General features: G+C 49.8%; 2 protein-coding genes and 1 pseudogene across 6 annotated transcripts in view; 1 reads left to right on the top strand and 2 right to left on the bottom strand.

Annotated features, from left to right (window-relative positions):
• The window catches only part of TOM1L2 (target of myb1 like 2 membrane trafficking protein), a 127,117-nt gene extending 119,454 nt beyond the window's left edge, over window positions 1-7,663 (bottom strand). For 2 of the 3 annotated variants that reach the window (XM_054459180.2, XM_054459181.2), the window contains exon 1: window positions 7,476-7,663. In XM_054459180.2, coding sequence (XP_054315155.1) covers window positions 7,476-7,527 — 52 coding nt within the window. In that variant the 5' untranslated portion in view covers window positions 7,528-7,663. The remainder of the gene's footprint in view (window positions 1-7,475) is intronic. The other variant, XM_054459182.1, reaches the window with a different exon arrangement.
• A 405-nt stretch (window positions 7,664-8,068) lies between these two features.
• The window catches only part of DRC3 (dynein regulatory complex subunit 3), a 43,583-nt gene continuing 32,882 nt past the window's right edge, over window positions 8,069-18,769 (top strand). For all 3 annotated transcript variants that reach the window (XM_054459183.2, XM_054459185.2, XM_063656614.1), the window contains exons 1-4: window positions 8,069-8,191; window positions 9,071-9,181; window positions 12,230-12,406; window positions 18,407-18,523. In XM_054459183.2, the coding sequence (XP_054315158.1) occupies window positions 12,247-12,406; window positions 18,407-18,523 (277 nt within the window). In that variant the 5' untranslated portion in view covers window positions 8,069-8,191; window positions 9,071-9,181; window positions 12,230-12,246. The remainder of the gene's footprint in view (window positions 8,192-9,070; window positions 9,182-12,229; window positions 12,407-18,406; window positions 18,524-18,769) is intronic.
• Window positions 15,761-16,145, bottom strand: LOC129018046 (membrane protein BRI3-like; annotated as a pseudogene).

The raw sequence follows: 18,769 nt of genomic DNA, 5'->3' as shown, positions 1-18,769 counted from the left end.
CAATTATATGAGAATTTTAGATATTCCGATAGCCCACTCCTAAGCAGTGGCATTCCTCTAGAAAAGCCCTGGGAATATGTCAGCTCCTGTCCTTGTATATGATAAACAGAGCAGGAGGAGGAGCAGGCTGACACCCCACGTGACTTTCAATGTCAGGGGTTTTAAGACCTGTCCAGGCAATTAAGGACAAATGCTCTAGACTAGACTTCTTCCCAATGCTCCATCAACCTGCCTTGGCACCTTTCTGTTTCTGAGGGGACTTCATAGACAGTGTCCCTACCCTTGACCTCAGAGGAAGCAGCACTGACCACAGCTGACTTCCCCCACCTTCCCTCCCCGATTCTGCACAGAAGCAGGCTTTCATGGTAGAGAGAATGATCTTCTGGTGACTGCTAAGGAGAAATCTCCCTACCTCTGTAATGATATTCATGCTTCCATGCTATTCCCCTCCCTAGAAGTCTTTCATGTCTCCCCAGTACCTCTAAAAAATAGTTCAAACTATTTAGCCAACATATGAAGCAAGCCCTCCACTTAATCAGGCCTTATCCTCTCTTCCCAGTCTCACCTCCTATCACTCCCCCTTTGCTAGGCACATAGAATAAATCCCATCACCCCCGCCTACCCCTTAACATCCAGCATTTGCTCAAGTTGTCTCTGCCAAGAAACCAAACATCCTTTTCCATTTCTACACAAACCAAATCCTCCCCATTCATCAAAGCCCTGCTCAGCAGACACCACCTCCTCAGAGTTTTCCTGAGTTCTTCCTTCCCTCCTACAGTGTTCCTCCTCACTTTACTCTTGCTGAGGGCAGCACAGCATGACAGGATACCAGCTCTGGAGCCAGAAAGCTGCATTCAGACTATAGCTCCCTCACTGCTAGCTGTGTGACCTTAGGTAGGTTCCATACTTTCTCATTGTCTTAATGTCCCCATCTGAAAATGGAGATAATGACAGTACCTTCCTCACAGCATTGTTGTGAGGATCGAATGACTGCAAGATGTATGAAGTGCCCACTTCAGTCTCTGGCGCATAGGAATACAACATTAAACTTTTTTTAAAACCCCAAAAACGGGGCCGGGCATGGTGACTCACACCTGTAATCCCAGCACTCTGGGTGGCCAAGGTGGGTGGATCATCTGAGGTCAGGAGTTTGAGACCAACGTGGTCAACATGGTGAAACCCTGTCTCTACTAAGAATACAAAAATTAGCCGGGCATGATGGTGGGCACCTGTAATCCCAGCTACTTGGGAGGCTGAGACAGGAGAATCCCTTAAACCCAGGAAGTGGAGGTTGCAGTGAGCTGAGATCGCGCCACTGCACTCCACCCTGGGCAACAGAGCAAGACTCCATCTGGAAAACAAACAAACAAAAAACCCAAAAGCCTTTAGCTATTATTATTACCACCTGAACTCACCCCTCCCCTCCTACATTTCCTTACTGCATTTATCTATCCAATCTTGCAACTACTTTCTATCTGATCTAATTTAGATACCTACACACTGGGAAATTCTTAGCTTGCTATATACAGATAGTACAGGGCCACCGAATGAATAAATGAACGAATTCTAAATAATCACTCTTTTAGCTTGTCCACAAGAAAACCTACATTTAATGTTTGAAGAAAGATAAAGAAAAGATTAAAGAAACAGAACTTCAAATCAAGAACTACAGTTCTCGAAGTGAACCAGTAGCATCAGCATCACTAGAGAACTTGATAGAAATGTAGAATGCTAGTTCCCACCCCAAACCTACTGAAACAGAAACTCTGAGGGTAGGATCCACGTTTAACAAGCCCTCCAGGTGATTCCCTTGAGGCTGAATCATGAGCTCTGAGGGCAAAAAGTAACATAAATGGCAGCACAGAATGAGCACTGGATCAGGAGTAGATTCTAGGCTTCACTCTGCCATTGACCTTGCACAAGTCTCTTAACTTCTCAGAGCCTCAATTTCGTTATGTGATACAGGGATGATAACACCCAAATAGTTAAATGTTGTGAGGGTTAAATGAGATTCTGTGTACAGAGTTTGCATATAGTTGGTACTTAATAATTATAAGTTCCTTCCAGTTCTCTTCCTGTATATCTCACAAGGTTGTGAACACTAAATAAAATGACTGAAGCAAAAGGGCTTTGCAAATTCCTGCCCTTGAACATCAGACTCCAAGTTCTTCAGCTTTGGGACTCAGACTGGCTTCCTTGCTACTCAGCTTGCAGATGGCCTACTGTGGGACCTCATCTTGTGATTGTGTGAGTCAGTACTCCTTAATAAACTCCCCTTAATGTAAACATCTATCCTATTAGTTGCATCCCTCTAGAGAACCCTAATACACATAGCAATCTGAGGGACAACTAACTATTCTTGGTACAAATAGCCAGGTTAAACGTCTACCATTCACAGGATATTATGAAGCAGTTTATGTCCAACACCAGTCAGTCTACAAACAAACTCTGCAACAGAATATCTGCTTCTTGCCTGTTTATTAAAGCAGAACAATGAAGAGAATACATGCCCACCACCCCCAATATTCTGGTCAGAATTAACTAACTACTCACTGATCTTTGAATCTAAACTTTACTCTTGGAAAAGGATTTTCTGAAAACTTTTTCTAGCCAACACAAAGAAAACTGCAAACTGTTCCAGACACAATGGACCTGACTTGGGGAACTCCCCATGTATGACATCCAACTCCAAGCAGTTGTGGAAGGCTGAGATTAAGACAGTTAACATTTTGAAGCTTGTTGCAGAACAGAAAATTAAGAAATACAAGTAAGTACTCTTTCTTCCACCACACTTCTTAGCCTCGCACACCATGGCTAGGCTTTCTCTCTCTCTCTCTCTTTTTTTTTTCTTTTTTGGAGACGGAGTCTCGCTCTGTCGTCCAGGCTGGAGTGCAAATGGCACGATCTCGGCTCACTGCAACCTCTGCCTCCCGGGTTCAAGGGATTCTTCCGCCTCAGCCTCCCGAGTAGCTGGGATTATAAGCACGTGCCACCATGCCCAGCTAATTTTTGTATTTTTAGTAGAGATGGGGTTTTGCCACGTTAACCAGGCTGGTCTTGAACTCCTAACCTCAGGTGATTCACCCACCTTGGCCTCCCAAAGTGCTGGATTACAGGCGTCAGCCACCGCACCTGTCCAGCTTACTCTCTCTCTAAACCATGCTTTCTACTCAGGAACTGCCCTCCAGAATAAAGGGCAGGATGGATGCAAGAAATGCACAGTTAACTATGTCAGACTGTGGTCTTAGCTGCTGGCTTGAGATGAACACGCTAAGTGTTCTACTAAATCGTACCAGGTTAGAATGTTCACATGAGGCCCACGCATGAGACAGAGTAAGAATTACTCCACCAACCGCTCAGACCCAGGACACCTTTTGGGAGCATGTTACCTCTACTGAAGGCTCCCTAAGAGCAGCTTGTTAATACTTGTATCCCCAGAGCCTGGCACAGGCCTGGCCCCCCACAGGCACTCATAACTGCCTACTGAAGTGAACAGACAAAATTATTAGGTGTAAGCCCCATGCAGCTGTTGAGAAGTATTATTTTATAAGCAGGGAAAATTAGGTCCAAAGAGACTAAAAGTTGAAGTCAGTTAAATAACATAGTCTTTGGGCCGGGTGCAATGGCTCACTCCTATAATCCTAGCACTTTGGGAGGCCAAGGTGCGTGGATCACGAAGTCAGGAGTTCAAGACCAGCCTGACCAAGGTAGTGAAACCTCGTCTCTACTAAAAATACAAAAATTAGCCCGGCACGGTGCCAAGCACCGGTAATCCCAGCTACTTGGCAGGCTGAGACAGGAGAATCACTTGAACTTGGGGGGCAGAGGTTGCAGTGAGCCGAGATCACACCACTGCACTCCAGCCTGGGTGATTGAGTGAGACTCCATCTCAAAAAAAAAAAAAAAAGAATGTAGTCTTTGATGCCACCCATCCAGAGCAGGGCTTCATCCTGTGCCCAAACCCCTGTGCCACCACTCCCCACAGCCACCTCTGCTCCATTCAGATTGGTGTTCACAGATGTGCCCGTGCCCAAACATCCTGTGCCACCACTCCCCACAGCCACCTCTGCTCCATTCAGACTGGTGCTCACAGATGTGCCCGTGCCCCACTCCCTGCCTCATTCAGCTGTCCCTAGGTCCAATGATCTTGTTTTCTGCATGCAGAGTTCCTACCCATCCTTTATGAACAGCCCTCAGACTCAAAGAAGCCAGTCCCTGTCACCCCAGCCTCTTCTGAATTCTTTCTGACTCCTTCGGCACTTACAATCTACACCACTTATTGTTGCATGCATCTCTGTCTTCTCTCCTGAAACCGTAAATCCATTGAGGACAGGGATCAGAGAGGGACCAGCTCTCCTTTTTTTTTTTGGAGACAGAGTCTCACTCTGTCGCCAAGGCTGGAGCGCAGTGGCACAATCTTGGCTCACTGCAAACTCTGCCTCCCAGGTTCAAGCGATTCTCCTGTCTCAGCCTCCTGAATAGGATTCTCCTGAATAGGTGGGATTACAGGCGCCCACCACCACACCCGGCTCATTTTTGTATTACTAGTAGAGACAGGGTTTCACCATATTGGCCAGGCTGGTCTCCAACTCCTGACCTCAAGTGATCCACCACCTTGGCCTCCCAAAGTGCTGGGATTACAGGCATGAGCCACCACAACCAGCCTACAGCTGCTGTTTTTAATCATTAGCTTTGTAGTTGTTATTTTATTTCTGTATTCCCCCTCCCTCCCACCAATCCCCCACCCCCGCACACTCTTTTAAAAGAATACCAACAACACTAAATATCACGAAAGTCACTTTGACACTTTGTCACAACAGTACAGAATATACATTAGAACCTAATTCTGTCCATTAATCATTTACCTGAACTGAACTGAAATGACCTATTGGCTACCTGGCAGTGGGGAGCCATCATCATCTTTGGTCAAGCATCTTATGAGCAATGGTGAATCCTGGGGCCTGGTAGGGTATTTTCCTTCAGAGGTCACAGACGGGCCAGTTGTTTCACATAGCCTCTCCACATAGAAAATCCAACCCTAACTTAAGTATTCTGTTATTAACAGTGGCAGTTTCAATTTACTGAGCTTCTACTATGTTCCAGATACTATGCTGTTTTCATATATTATCTCATTTAAACTACATTACTCTGTGAATATGAATCTTTCTCTCTCTCTCTCTCTCTCTCAGAAGACTGACAAACTAAACCTCAGAAAGCTACACACAATTTTCTGGGGTCACACAGCCAAGAAATGGCTTCCTGACAGAAGTATCAAGCTCTTTCTACTTGCTATATATCCCTGTATCCCTTATATTTGTTTTTTGTTGTTGTTGTTGTTTGTTTGTTTTTTGAGATAGAGTCTCACTCTGTCACCCACGCTGGAGTGCAGTGGCACGATCTCTGCTCACTGCAACCTCCGCCTCCCGGGTTCAAGCGATTCTCCTGCCTCAGCCTCCCGAGTAGCTGGGACTACAGGCGCATGCCACCACGCCTGGCTAAATTTTTTTTTGTATTTTTAGTAGAGATGGGGTTTCACCGTGTTAGCCAGGATGGTCTCGATCTCCTGACCTTGTGATCTGCCCGCCTCGACCTCCCAAAGTGCTGAGATTACAGGCGTGAGCCACCGCACCCAACCACATTTGTATTTTAAATCCCCTTTAACTTCTACCCCTCATTTACTACCTTGTCATTTTAAAGGTGTAGAGCTTCCTATTATAAAGGGGACAGAAAGGAAAACAATTCCCCCAAGTTTTCTGGCTCCCTCCATTAACTGGCTGGAAATTAGTTTTTGGAGTGTGGCTGCCACACAAGAGCACTTGAAGAGAGTGGGAAAGGACACTGGGCAGAAGTAAGGAAGTGAGAATCCAGAGACTCTCCAGTGGGCAGCAAGGGACAAGATGTCAAAAAGGTGGGAAAACACCCTTTTGGGGTCCATCATGCATTATAAAAGATACTATGCCAGAAAGTAAAGAAAGGCTCCTAAATGCTAATTAGCCAACAGGAGAGACCTCAATAAGTTTATAGGCTCCACTAAAGGCTGGAAAGTAAGCTAGAATTTCATAAGCAAAGCAGAAAATAAACAAATCACTACTGCTGAAATCAGGCCCTTAAGAACACCAAAGATCCTGGCTCATAAAAGACGTTTTACCAGTCCTTCAACCAACCAGGAGGAACCCAGTTTTCAAACAAACTAATCAGCATTCTTGACTGATCAAGTGGCATAAGCCACTGCCTTGGGTAAAAAGGCAAGTTGCTTTCTTAGTAAGGAAGTCCCATATGGTGGCCATTTCAGTATTCCTTTACCTACACTTTGGGCCTTCCTTATCCATAATTCTGGCCATCTCTGGTGTCCCCAGGTGTCCACATCCCCCCTACAGGATTAACAGATAATGCTGAGTACCATTCTCTCTACATTGCCAACAAAAGATTTCAGCTTTGGTAAATTTAATATGAGGTGGGGGAGGAAGCAACAGTCAATGTGCAGAGTACTACAAAGAATATCAAAACTTGAGAACTTTAAGGGATCTATCACATCTCATCTCCAAACACTTTGACAGACAGGGGAACTTCAAACCAGAAAGGGCACAAGGTCATATGGAGTCACTGACAAAACCACTGCTAGAGTCCAGGCTTCCATAATTCCCAGTCCAGGGCTGTTATCATTAAATAACACAGCCTCCCTTCTTTCCTAGGAGGCACTGCAGGCATGCCATCCCCCTGCCAAGATAATCACCCTCCAAGAGCCCCTCCTCCTATCCCAGTCCCTCCTACAGCCCAGCTGAGTTGCAGCTCAAATTAGCAAGTCCCGGAGCAGGGGGCATTTCTGGGAGGGTGCCCAGTCTGAGGGTTGCTGGTACCGAAGAGGAGGGACAAAGATGGAGAAGAAGGTGACATCCCACAAAGGGTTTGGGAGAACTGGGTCCTTGGGGCAGTGGCAGTGAGCCTGCTGGGCTGGATAAAGACACATGCAGTGGCATCTCCCAAAGCGCACTGGGGAAGCAGACCAGCAGTTGGCACCACCTCTAGCAGCAAAAAGAAGGGCTGAGCCTTGATGGGCAGGGAAGCCTGGGGCATCTCCGAGTCCAAGTTGGGCCTCAGGGGTGCCTCCTGGCAGAGTGGCACTGGCGCCCGTGAGGTGGCACCAGTGCCAGGGAGGAGGCCCGAGGACACAGATGCCCTGCCTGCCCGTGGGACAGCACCGGCACCCGGCGAAGGCCCAGCCCGCCCGTGAGGTGGCACCGGCGCCCAGTGAAGGCCCGACGACCAGGATGCCCAGCCCGCCCGTGAGGTGGCACAGGCGCCCGGCGAAGGCCCGACGACCAGGATGCCCAGCCCGCTCGTGGGGTGGCACCCGCGCCTGGCGGAGGCCCAGCCTGCTCGTGAAGTGGCACCGGCGCCCGGCGGAGGCCCGCGGTCCTCACCAGCCGGATCAGCGGCCGCCGTCGCCCAGCCTCCTGCCCCACACGCGGCCTTACCGAGGCACTGCCCCACCGGTGTGCTGAATGGGTTCCCCAGGAGGAACTCCATCTTGGGTGGACAACACGCAGCGGCCTGGGCCCCCTGTCTGCCACTTAGGTCTCCGCTGTAACCCGCCGGACTCCCGTCCTGACTGACACTTGCCCCCTCCCCACCCTCTGGAACGCCGAGCGCCGGGCCCTTGGCCCCGCCCCCTTGCCGCGTCTCTATTGGGGGACACCAACAAGGCCCGCCTCCGATTGGCCGTTACACCTCCGTAAGCAAAGCCCCCCCACCCCGCAGCGTCCGATTGGGCGGAGGAGCGAGCTAGGTCACCGGAGTCCCCGTCAGCCGTGGCGGCATCGCCCCTGGCCCGCCCCCAAAGAGGAAGCTGCGCATTTTGATTCCTCTGTATATTGGTCAATCTAAAGGATTCTTACTATTATTGGACAAAAGACGAGTCAATCACACAAATAGAAGGACGGAACAGAGGTGAATCTGGGAATATCCCCGCCCATAGAAAGTACTGATTGGAGAAACATTTGTTTTCTCTACGGCTGGTTGGTGTAAGGAGTGTTTCACCACCCGGAGATGTGGTCACGTGACTTGTCAACTTTCACCCAGGATGTCTCCCTCCTGACTTCCCCTTAGCAACCAAGTCGCGGCGCTTGGTTCCCCAGCAACCGGGAGACGCGTCTGCTGCGTGGAACCAGCCGAGTTCCCAGCGCTTGAGAAGGTGAGACCCGGGAGCTGAGGCTCCCGGAGGACTCGCAGGGACAGATAGTGCCCGACTTAACTCTTTCCTGTGACCTTTTTCTCGGAGAACGCCGGCCCGGCCCTTCTCATTTATAAACTGAGCACGTAGGTCCTCTCCCAGCCACTTTACAGTCGTGCTGAGACAGCCAAGACACTTTAGTCCTGGGCTTGTCAAGCTTTTGAATTAAAAAAAAAAAAAAACAAACAAAACTAAGGGAGCATTTCCCGAGGGAGCAGGGCCAGAATGGATTTTTAAGGGGTTCCGTCTTCCAGCCTCCTTTCATAGAAAGAGAGGTACCCGGTCCACTGATAACTTTCCCCAGAATTTAGCCATCATATCTGACCTCATAGCTATCAAATGATTTCATCTTGGTACTGTATATACTGCTTTGGATGTGAATACCGCTACTCAGGTTCCGTATCCGTCTCTGTCAGTAACTCATTGTACGACTTTGGACAAGTTCCTTTCCCTCCCTGGAGCCTCAGGTTCCCTAGCTGGGAAATAAGGGCATTAGGACTCCGTTTTTATGGCCTCCGGAGCTTACATGTACTTAAATAATGCATGTGCACTGAGCACACAGTAAGCATTCAGTAAGTGATTGATTTTATTCTTTTTTAAAAAAATTTTTGTTCATTATTTATTTATTTATTTATTTTTAAAAATGGAGACGGGGTCTTGCTATGTTGCCCGAGCTGGTCTTGAACTCTTGAACTCAAGCAATCCTCCCACCTCGGCCTCCCAAAGAGCTGGGATTACAGGTGTAAGCCATCTCGACCAACCAATTTTCTTCTTATTAATTCGTGGCCAATAGGGATTATAGTTGTCAGATCCTGTTGACCCCAGGTTATCATTTCCCAGGAAAATTCTGGATCTGTTATCTGTGAGGAGGCCACTCCGTTGACAGTTGTGTAAAACTCTGCTGCTTTCCCCAGCTCCAACCTCTCTGGTCTTCAACAACACTATCATCAGGCAAGTCAAAGGGGACCCAGGTTGGGTGGTAAACTATAAGATCCCCATAGAGGAGGACTGTTTGGGCCTTGGCCCTGAACCCAGGACAACTGTGAGAAACATTGTGAGCTGTGGCAATGCTAGTCCCCAGTACCCTGGGTACAGTTGAGTCATGATTAGGAAAATGGACTCTGCCATGTGCTAAGTGTATGAAGTTGGGCATGTTAATTAACCTTTTAAACTAGCTTCTGTTTTCTTATCTGGATATTGGTGAGTATTAGCCCTACATGTAAATTAAGTTTCTAGAAATTTCTCTCATCCACATCTTGGTAACACCCTGGTCATCTCTCACCTCAGTACTTTTGCAATTCTCAGTACTACTGCTAGAGTGAGCTTCTTAAAAACTAAGATCTGATCACATTGCTGCCCTTATGTTTTTTATTTTTTGAGATGGAGTTTCGCTCTTGTTGCCCAGGCTGGAGTGCAATGGCACGATCTCGGCTCACTGCAACCTCCGCCTCCCGGTTTCAAGTGATTCTCCTGCCTCAGCCTCCCGGGTAGCTGGGACTACAGGCATGCACCACCATGCCCAGCTAATGTTGCTGCCCTTATTAAGCCCTAGGTGCTTTCCAGGGATTCTGGGATAATAACAAAACTCCCACACACCTCTCCAAACTTGCATCACTTCAGCCAAAGTGCAACAAGTCTGTTCTCTCCCACCTAAAGGGCCTTGCCACAAAGTTATCTCCTCCTTCTTTCCTACTTGTCCTTCAAATCAGCCCTGTCTTCCTTGGCCAGGCCAGGTGCCCCTAATGTACAATTTCATAGTTCCCTACACCTACAAATTGTCATGGTTTGTAGTTAAATATTTGTATTATTGTTTGATTCGTGCCTGAAGCTGGGGTAAAATCCATCTGTTTTATTCACAGCATATAGCAGTTACTCACTACCCGTGTGTAGACTAAATACGTGATCTCACACAAATGCAGGAGGGAGAAATTATCCACCTTTTACAGATGGGAAAGCCAGGGCTTAGACAGGTGAAGTGAGTTGCTAAAAGATGCACAGTCAGGATCCAAATCCTGCTCTGATGTGCTTAACAAATAGCATGTGTAATAACAATCCCCCATTTCCTAGCATAGCAATTGCTGGGCTTGACTGAAAGCAAACTTGATCTGTCACAGGTACCAGGCCCTGATGAAGTAGGAGGGATAAGTCAGTGAAAGTTTTGAAATCAAAATTAAGAGTCATTTCCCAAAGTATAGCACCTTTTTTTTTTTTTTTGATGGAGTCTTGCTCTGTCGCCAGGCTAGAGTGCAGTGGTGTGCGCTCTCGGCTCACTGAAACCTCCGACTCCCTGGTTCAAGCGATTCTCCTGCCTCAGCCTGTCGAGTAGCTGAGATTACAGACATGCGCCACCACGCCCAGCTAATTTTTTGTATTTTAAATAGAGTCAGGGTTTCACCATGTTGGCCAGGATGGTCTTGATCTCCTGACCTTGTGATCCGCCCACCTCGGCCTCCCAAAGTGCTGGGATTACAGGTGTGAGCCACCATGCCTGACCCCCCCCCAAAAAAAAGGCCAAACACTTTGCAGAAAACATCAGCCAAATATAACACATTAAAATTCCCCCAAAGACAAGTTGATGACAAGTTATGGGAAACCTTAGGGGAAACCATTGCATAAGAGTGGGGAGCTAGAGAGAGGCCGAGGGCTGGAACTGTCTTTGGGGGTAGAATCAGTCACCCCAACGAGGTGGAGCCAGTGTGAACAGATTGGAGAGAGTGGGAGGAAAAGGACCAAGGTCTTGGGAGGACGGAAGGCACAGGTGGAGAAGGGGTAGAGGTTGAAGGGTGTGGAGGCTATGCCTCCCCTGGAAGCAAGAGAGAAGTGTGCACAAGAGCTCATTGGGACATTTGATGAGGGACAGTTCAGGGCAGAGGATGCCTATTTGCAGAAGCTGCATCCAAGTGGATGGTCAGGGAGGCAAGAGGAGGGCAGTCTTAGAGGGAAGTCTCTAAGACCAGGTAACAGGATTGTATGGCCCAACCTGGCTTTTCAGCGGACGCCATCAGTCAGCCCTGCACCAGGAGTTTCTCCAGCAGTGCCCAGTGGAATGAAAAACAGAGCACAGGGGCTGCCTAGCATCAGGGACCAGCAGGGCAGAAGGACAGGAGGTTGAGGGAGGCCCAGATGCTGGGAAGGCATGTAGACAAAGATAGGAGTAGGGCCAGCAGGGAGGCAAGAATCAGTGGCAGAAAGCGGGGTTAAATATGCCTCCTGGATGTCCTCACCAAGAGGGTTGATAAGGATGAGAATGGGGTCCAGCCACAAACAGCAGCCTGGAGTCAGCCTCACATTGTGAGTGACCAAATCTACACATCCCCCCTGTGCTGTGGTGTCTCAGTCAAATCCCTCTGGACCATTAGCAACAGGATCTACTGGAAGCTGGGCACGGTGGCTCATGCCTGTAATCCCAGCACTTTGGGAAGTGGAGGCAGGTGGATCACCTGAGGTCAGGAGTTTGAGACCAGCCTGGCCAACATGGTGAAACCCCGTTTCTACTAAAAATACAAAAAATTAGCCAGGCATAGTGGTGGACACCTGAAATCCTAGCTACTCGGGAGGCTGAGGCAGGAGAATCGCTTGAGAACGGGCATTGCAGTGAGCTGAGACCACGCCACTGCGCCCCAGCCTGGGCGACAGAGCGAGACTCTGTCTCAAAAAAAAATTAATTAATTAAATTAAAAAATAACCTACTGGAGCTAGCTTAAGTAAAAGAGGATTTCATGTGAGAAACAGGAAACTCTCATGAGACCTGGACCTAGGGACATTAGAGACTGGAAAGCTAGCAAGAAGGAGGCAGCCTCTGTCTGTGTCGATCCTAAGCCCTGGAGCAGCCTTGGTGTAAGTATACAAACCCCGAGATGCAGCAGACCCAGGGCCGGGTGTGGGGCGTTCCTCAGAGTGCCAGTGGCCACAAGACACTATAGGGGGAAACCTCAGCCAGACCCTGCCCTCAAAGAGAGAAAGAAGCAGGCCGTGAAGGAGGAATGCGGTGTTTTTTAGGGAAAACGTGGGGGAAGATGAACCGGCTGTACAACTCGATGGAGCCGAGGGTGATGGACGATGACATGCTCAAGCTGGCTGTCGGGGACCAGGGCCCCCAGGAGGAGGCTGGGCAGCTGGCCAAGCAGGAGGGCATCCTCTTCAAGGATGTCCTATCCCTGCAGCTGGACTTTCGGAGTATGTATCCAAGGTTCAGGGGTGGTGGCCAGGGTGGGGCCCTCCCTGGCTTTCTCTGCTCCATCTTCAAGCCCCAGGATTCCCGCCGAAGTCCACAGTCGAGGTTCCCACATCAGCATTAGGGCACCTGGGTTACAAGGCATAGGAGCAGCACAGATGTTTGTAAAGCGTCATACTTAGTGTCTTCATCATTTGAATATCCACAACACTCCTGATTCTGAATAAGAATAGAAAACAAGATAAAATTGTCCCACGCCAAATCTACGTGAGCCCCCAAGACTGTGCTGTTTCCATCACACACCTCCACATGGGTGTCCTTGGAGTGGGGGTCCCTGGCAGGCAGAGCCTAGGAGGTCCCACGTGGCCAGGAGCAGAGGGTAGGAAGTGTGGCAGAATGAGGGAGAGCGGGCACTGGGAGGGCAGCTTCAGGGAAGGGGTGACCAAAGACAGGCTGGTAGCAGGAGGAGCACAGGCCCTTGAGGCAGGGAGGCACATCAGGAGTGGGAAGATGTGGCTCAGGACCAGGCGGACCCTTACTGCTTCAGTGCCCCGTCTGTGAAATGGGATGGCTGTCATCCCTGTCTCAAGCATTGGGTGGGGAGACAAGGTGAGACAGCACGTGCACAGTGCCTGGCTCATACAGCGAGCCAGGCACAGTAAGTCAAGGCAGAGGTGGTACGAGGGCAGTGAGAGAGGTGGGCAGGGATCCTGAGACCCCCTTTGTATCGTGTGCAGGCAAGGCCACAGCAGAGTGACCTGGTCTGATTCACATTCCTGCTCTGTCTTGGGGCCCCTAGGCTGGCCGGCATCCAGTCAACAACAAGGAGGTATTGAGACCCTGCCTCAGTCCAGCCCTGCTGCCAGAGCCAGGGACACGACAGTGGGCAAGTCAGGCATGGCCCAGGCACAGCCCCACGAAGCCCACAGGCTCCCAGGGCTGACCACCAAGCAGGGAGGGCCCTGAGCCACAGCCCCGAGAGGGGTAAAGGGGCACAGAACAGGTGTGGCAGGAGGGGGCTTTTGCAGCTGACCGCTTTCCCTCTGTTTCCCCTCCCCAACCTGAGGTCCATGCAGCCAGTGTTGAACACCTGCCTGTTACATGCCAGGTACTGTTATAGGCACTAGGGATTCAACTATGAGCAAAAAAAGACAAAAGCCTTGTCCTCGTGGAGCTGACATTCAACTTGGCGGGGGACAAAGAAATAAAATGAAGAAGGAAAATAATACTATTTGCTAAAGGTAGTATGTGCTGTGGAGGAAAAAAGGAAGGAGAGGAGAAAAGGGAAGTTGCGGGTGGAGTACAGTGTTTTATAGGGTGGCCACGGGCTTCACCAAGAAGGTAACAATTTAGCAATGACTTGAGGTAGGCGAGGGAGAGAGCTGCCGTGCAGATCCACCAGGGAAAGTGGAACAGCCAGTGCAAAAGGCCTGGGGCAGGCTGGACCCCGCCTTATCATCTCTGCTGAGGAGCCAGTATGGAGACAGGTCAGGGAGGTCATGGTGTCAGCTTGGAGCCAATGGAAGGTGTTTGGCTCTTACAGTGAGTGAAGTGGGGACCCTGGGAGGATCCTGAGCAGAAGTGGGACAGGATGTGACTTAGGATTTCACAGGACCCTGCTGGCTGCGTGAGGATAGACCGTGGAGGCCAGGGGCCAAGGCAAGGATCTAGTAAGACGGCCACTGCTGTACTCCAGCAAGTGATGACCACAGGCCTGGCCGAGGTGGTGGCCACAGAGGCAGATTTAGTGTCTTTATTGAAGATTAAATCGGCTCTTTTGGCAGTCCTGTCATGCTGGTAACTCATTAGAGCTAACTGCCAAGTACATCCTGATTTGTTGTGTTGTTTTGGCTTTTCCTCCTGAACTGCTGACACCTAGGAAAAAGCCAGCATGCTGGCGTGTGTGGCAGAGCACCAGGTGTGCAGGAGCCATAGGGGGAGTGCTACTGCTGGGGGGCTGTCAGATCAGGCCCAGAAAAGGCACCTGGAAAATCCAACCCAGGGATGGGAGGTGGCCGGGAGGCTGGGGCAGAACTGGCCCCACCCTGGAAGCACAGGTGGGAATTGTGGCCGGTATCATTCTGGGAAATCTGGCCACAAACAGGGAGCTGAAGAACAGGCACCAGTCCCACCCAGCCCTGGGAACCCAGGAGAGGCACAATGCAGCAATCCAACTCTAGGGGAAGGGCAGTCCCACCCAGCCCTGGGAACCCAGGAGAGGTGCAAGGCAGCAATCCAGCTCTAGGGGAAGGGCGGTGGGCCCCTCTGGACCTGGGTCAGAGAACCCTGTCTTCCCCAGACCTTTGTGCAGGGAGGGGAGCTAGGAGGGGTTCCCCACTTTCCCACTGGGACTTTCACAACCTCACAGGCAGGCTCTGCCCCTCTGAATGAATATTGAAACTGCAGCTGGACTGTATGGTTTTTTTTGTTTGTTTTTTTATTGTTGTTGTTGTTGTTGTTGTTTTTGTAGAGACGGAGTCTCACTCTGCCGCCCAGGCTGGAGTGCTAGAGTGCAGTAGTGCGATCTCAGCTCACTGCAACCTCCGCCTCCTGAGTTCAAGCAATTCTCCTGCCTCAGCCTCCTGAGTAGCTGGAACTACAGGCACATGCGGCCACACCCGGCTAATTTCTTTTTTATTTTAGTAGAGATGGGGTTTCACCATGTTGCCCAGGCTGGTTTCGAACTCCTGAGCTCAGGCAATCTGCCTGCCTCAGCCTCCCAAAGTGCTAGGATTACAGGTATGAGCCACTGCGCCCAGCTTTTTTTTGTTTGTTTGTTTGTTTTGAGATGGAGTCTCGCTCTGTCGCCAGGCTAGAGTGCAGTAGCGCCATCTAGGCTCACTGCAGCCTTCACCTCCTGGGTTCAAGTGATTCTCCTGCCTCAGCCTCCAGAGTAGCTGGGACTACAGGCGCACACTACCACACCTAGCTAATTTTTGTATTTTTAGTAGAGACGGGGTTTCACCATGTTGGCCAAGATGGTCTCAATCTCTTGACCTCATGATCTGCCCGCCTTGGCCTCCCAAAGTGCTGGGATTACAGGTGTGAGCACCTGGCCACTAATTTGTATTTGTATTTTTTATTTTTTTTAATGGTAAGAATCTCATTTATTGAAAACATTATATTTCACCTTTCTCAAATTGAAGACTGCAAAAAATAAAAGCAGTGCTTTACTGAGTTCTCATTAACCTCAGGAGCAGCAGCGCTGCCTCTCCATGCTCCAGGAAACCCTGGCTCCCATGTGCCACATCTATTGCACCTCACTTTACAAAACAGTCCTGAAGCTTAATCAAATAAAACTATTGTACATTAGAAAAAGAGAGCTGGGTGTAGAAAAGCCAGGTGTGGTGTTCCCTTTAAGCAAAGGCTGCTCCGCAGTTGGGGCATCTTTGCTTCCTCAAGGCAAAACAGCAGATGAACCCAAAGGGGAACAGGATGATGGCCAGGAGGATTCCCAGGAAGGTGAAGCAGTCCCCCAGCACCCTATCCCTGCAGACGGGACAGCCTCTCATTGTGACGATGGCATTGGCAGGGTACCAAGTGATAGTCCAGCTGTGGTCATTGTAGACCCTGGGGTGGTGGTTGGGTATCCCTGTGATGAGGTAAGGGGAAGGCGGGCAGCAGCAAGGGGTGGGCAGCAGGGATGATGCCATAGCCATGCAAGCTGCATGCGTAGTCACCCTGGCCGGCCCCTAGGTTGTAGGTGGGCAGCCACTCCCACAGCAGGGGCTTGTGGTCCATGGCAGCCCGGCTTAGGTCAGTCAGTCCTGGCAGGGGACGCAGTGGGGGATGTGGCAGGGATGCAGCAGACTGGCCGGCTCAGGCTCCTCTGAGGCACAATGCCTTAGCACCGATTTTTATTTTTATTTATTTATTTAGAGACAGAGTCTTGCTTTGTCACCCAGGCTGCAGTGCAGTGGCATGATCTTGGCTCACTGCATCTCTGCCTCCTGGGTTCAAGTGATTCTGCTGCCTCAGCCTCCTGAGTAGCTGGGACTACAGGGACACTGGCTAATTTTTGTATTTTTGTTATAGAGACAGTGTTTTTCCATGTTGGCCAGGCTGGTCTCAAACTCCTGGTCTCAAGCAATCCACCGGCCTTGGCCTCCCAAAGTGCTGGGATTATAGGTGTGTGCCACCATGCCCAGCCACAGGACCAAATTTTTTTTTTTTTTTTGAGACAGTCTCACTCTGTCATCCAGACTGGAGTTCAGTGGCGTAATCTAGGCTCACTGAAACCTCTGCCTCCTGGGTTCAAGCGATTCTCCTGCCTCAGCCTCCAGAGTAGCTGGGATTACAGGCACGTGTCACCATGCCCAACTAATTTTTGTATTTTTAGTAGAGACAGGGTTTCACCATGTTGGCCAGGATGGTCTCCATCTCTTTTTTTTTTTTTTTTTAAGATGGAGTCTTGCTCTGTCGCCCAGGCTGGAGTGCAGTGGCGCGATCTCGGCTCACTGCAAGCTCCGCCTCCTGGGTTCACGCCATTCTCCTGCCTCAGCCTCCCGAGTAGCTGGGACTGCAGGTGCCCGCCACCACGCCCAGCTAATTTTTTGTATTTTTAGGAGAGACGGGGTTTCACTGTGTTAGCCAGGATGGTCTCCCTCTCCTCACCTCCTGATCCGCCTACCTTGGCCTCCCAAAGTGTTGGGATTATAGGCGTGAGCCACCGCGCCTGGCCCACAGCACCAATTTTTAAAATTCCTTTCACTTCTGTATTATTTCAGTTCTTTTAATGAGCATATTCTATTTTTTTTTTTTTTTTTTTTTGAGCTGGAGTATCGCTCTGTCACCTGGATTGCAGTGGCGCAATCTTAGCTCACTGCAACCTCTGCCTCCCTGGGTCAAGTGATTCTCCTGCCTCAGCCTCCCGAGTAGCTGGGACTACAGGCGTGCACCACCACGCCCAGCTAATTTTGTGTATCTTTAGCAGAGATGGGGTTTCACCACATTGGCCAGGATGGTCTCGATCTCTTGAACTTGTGATCCGCCCGCCTTGGCCTCCCAAAGTGGTGGGATTACAGGTGTGAGCCACTGTGCCCACCCTTAATTAGCATATTCTAATTTTGTAAATTTTAGAAATCATTACAAAAGCAAATATGGAAAAAAAGGAGCCTATAAACAACAGAGCTGTACGTGGCTTCTGGGAAAACCTGGCAGACAAGTTTGGCCTCTAGAGTGTTACATATACAGTACATATTTACTTATATGTATGTGTTATTCAGAACTCTCCTGGCTGCCAGTGACAGAAACCAAACTCTGGCTTACCTAGGAAACAGAATGAACCAGCTGTGTAGCTGGCGTGGGTGGTCTTCACAGGCCACAGGGGCCAGGCACTTCCATGATATCAGGAACCTGCCTCGTTCTTGCATGGATGACTTATCTCATCGCCTACGTATGGACATTTGGGAGCTTTTCTGCCCCTTACGTGCCTGAGGGATTCCTTTGGACATATATACAGTGTGGAGACAGATTCTATGTAGAGAAATTATAGTTCAAAGGGCACTGACTTTAAATATTTCAATAAACATTGCCAAACAGTGCTCCAAAAAGGCTGAACGAGGTGATCAACCCTCCCACCAACAGAGACACATGTTTTCATTCTATTTATCACACTGTGGAAGGAGGGCCTCTGTCTGTGTCCTGTGTCCCAAGGTGGACCAGCCTCCTGGAGAGGCCCTGGCCTGGCCCCAGAAACAGCACAAGCGAGTCTCCTGCCCAGGCCAGGTCCAGCTCACTCCCACCCCAACGACTTTTTAGCCCCACCCTAGTAAACCTATTAGGTCTTTCTGTGGCTCTGGGTGGCAGTACCGATCCCCGCCCACCTCATAGGGACAAAACGTTCCTCAATGCTCAGCCTACATCTCCAGGGTGCCTGCGTACTCCAGGGCAGGGCAGAAGAGTTGTAGGTCCCTTTTGTATGGTTCTGCCTCACTCATCCTGTACACTAGCACAAAACTCTGACCTTAACCTGAGGCTGAAATCACCTTCCATTATTTCAGACATCCTCCGCATAGACAACCTCTGGCAGTTTGAGAACTTGAGGAAGCTGCAGCTGAACAATAACATCATTGAGAAGATCGAGGGCCTGGAGAACCTCACACACCTGGTCTGGCTGGGTGAGGCCCTTTCCTCTATGTGTCCACCCTAATCGAAGGTGACACCCTGCCAAGGTTATTGCCTTCCCAGGAGACAATAACTGTGTGTGACACTCAGCTGCCGGCCCATCATTAGCCAGGGTACAGCAGAAGCTCTGCCTGCTGGGAGCAAGAAAGCTGCTATTTTTTAAAAGCCTAGGGCTTGTGCTGGGCAAAATGCAGCAAAGATGTGCTCAGACACAGGACCACAGAATATTCTGCTCTCAT

Source organism: Pongo pygmaeus, chromosome 19 (assembly GCF_028885625.2).
Source record: "Pongo pygmaeus isolate AG05252 chromosome 19, NHGRI_mPonPyg2-v2.0_pri, whole genome shotgun sequence".
Taxonomy (NCBI): Eukaryota; Metazoa; Chordata; class Mammalia; order Primates; family Hominidae; genus Pongo; species Pongo pygmaeus.
This window is presented reverse-complemented; position numbering and strand designations above follow the sequence as displayed.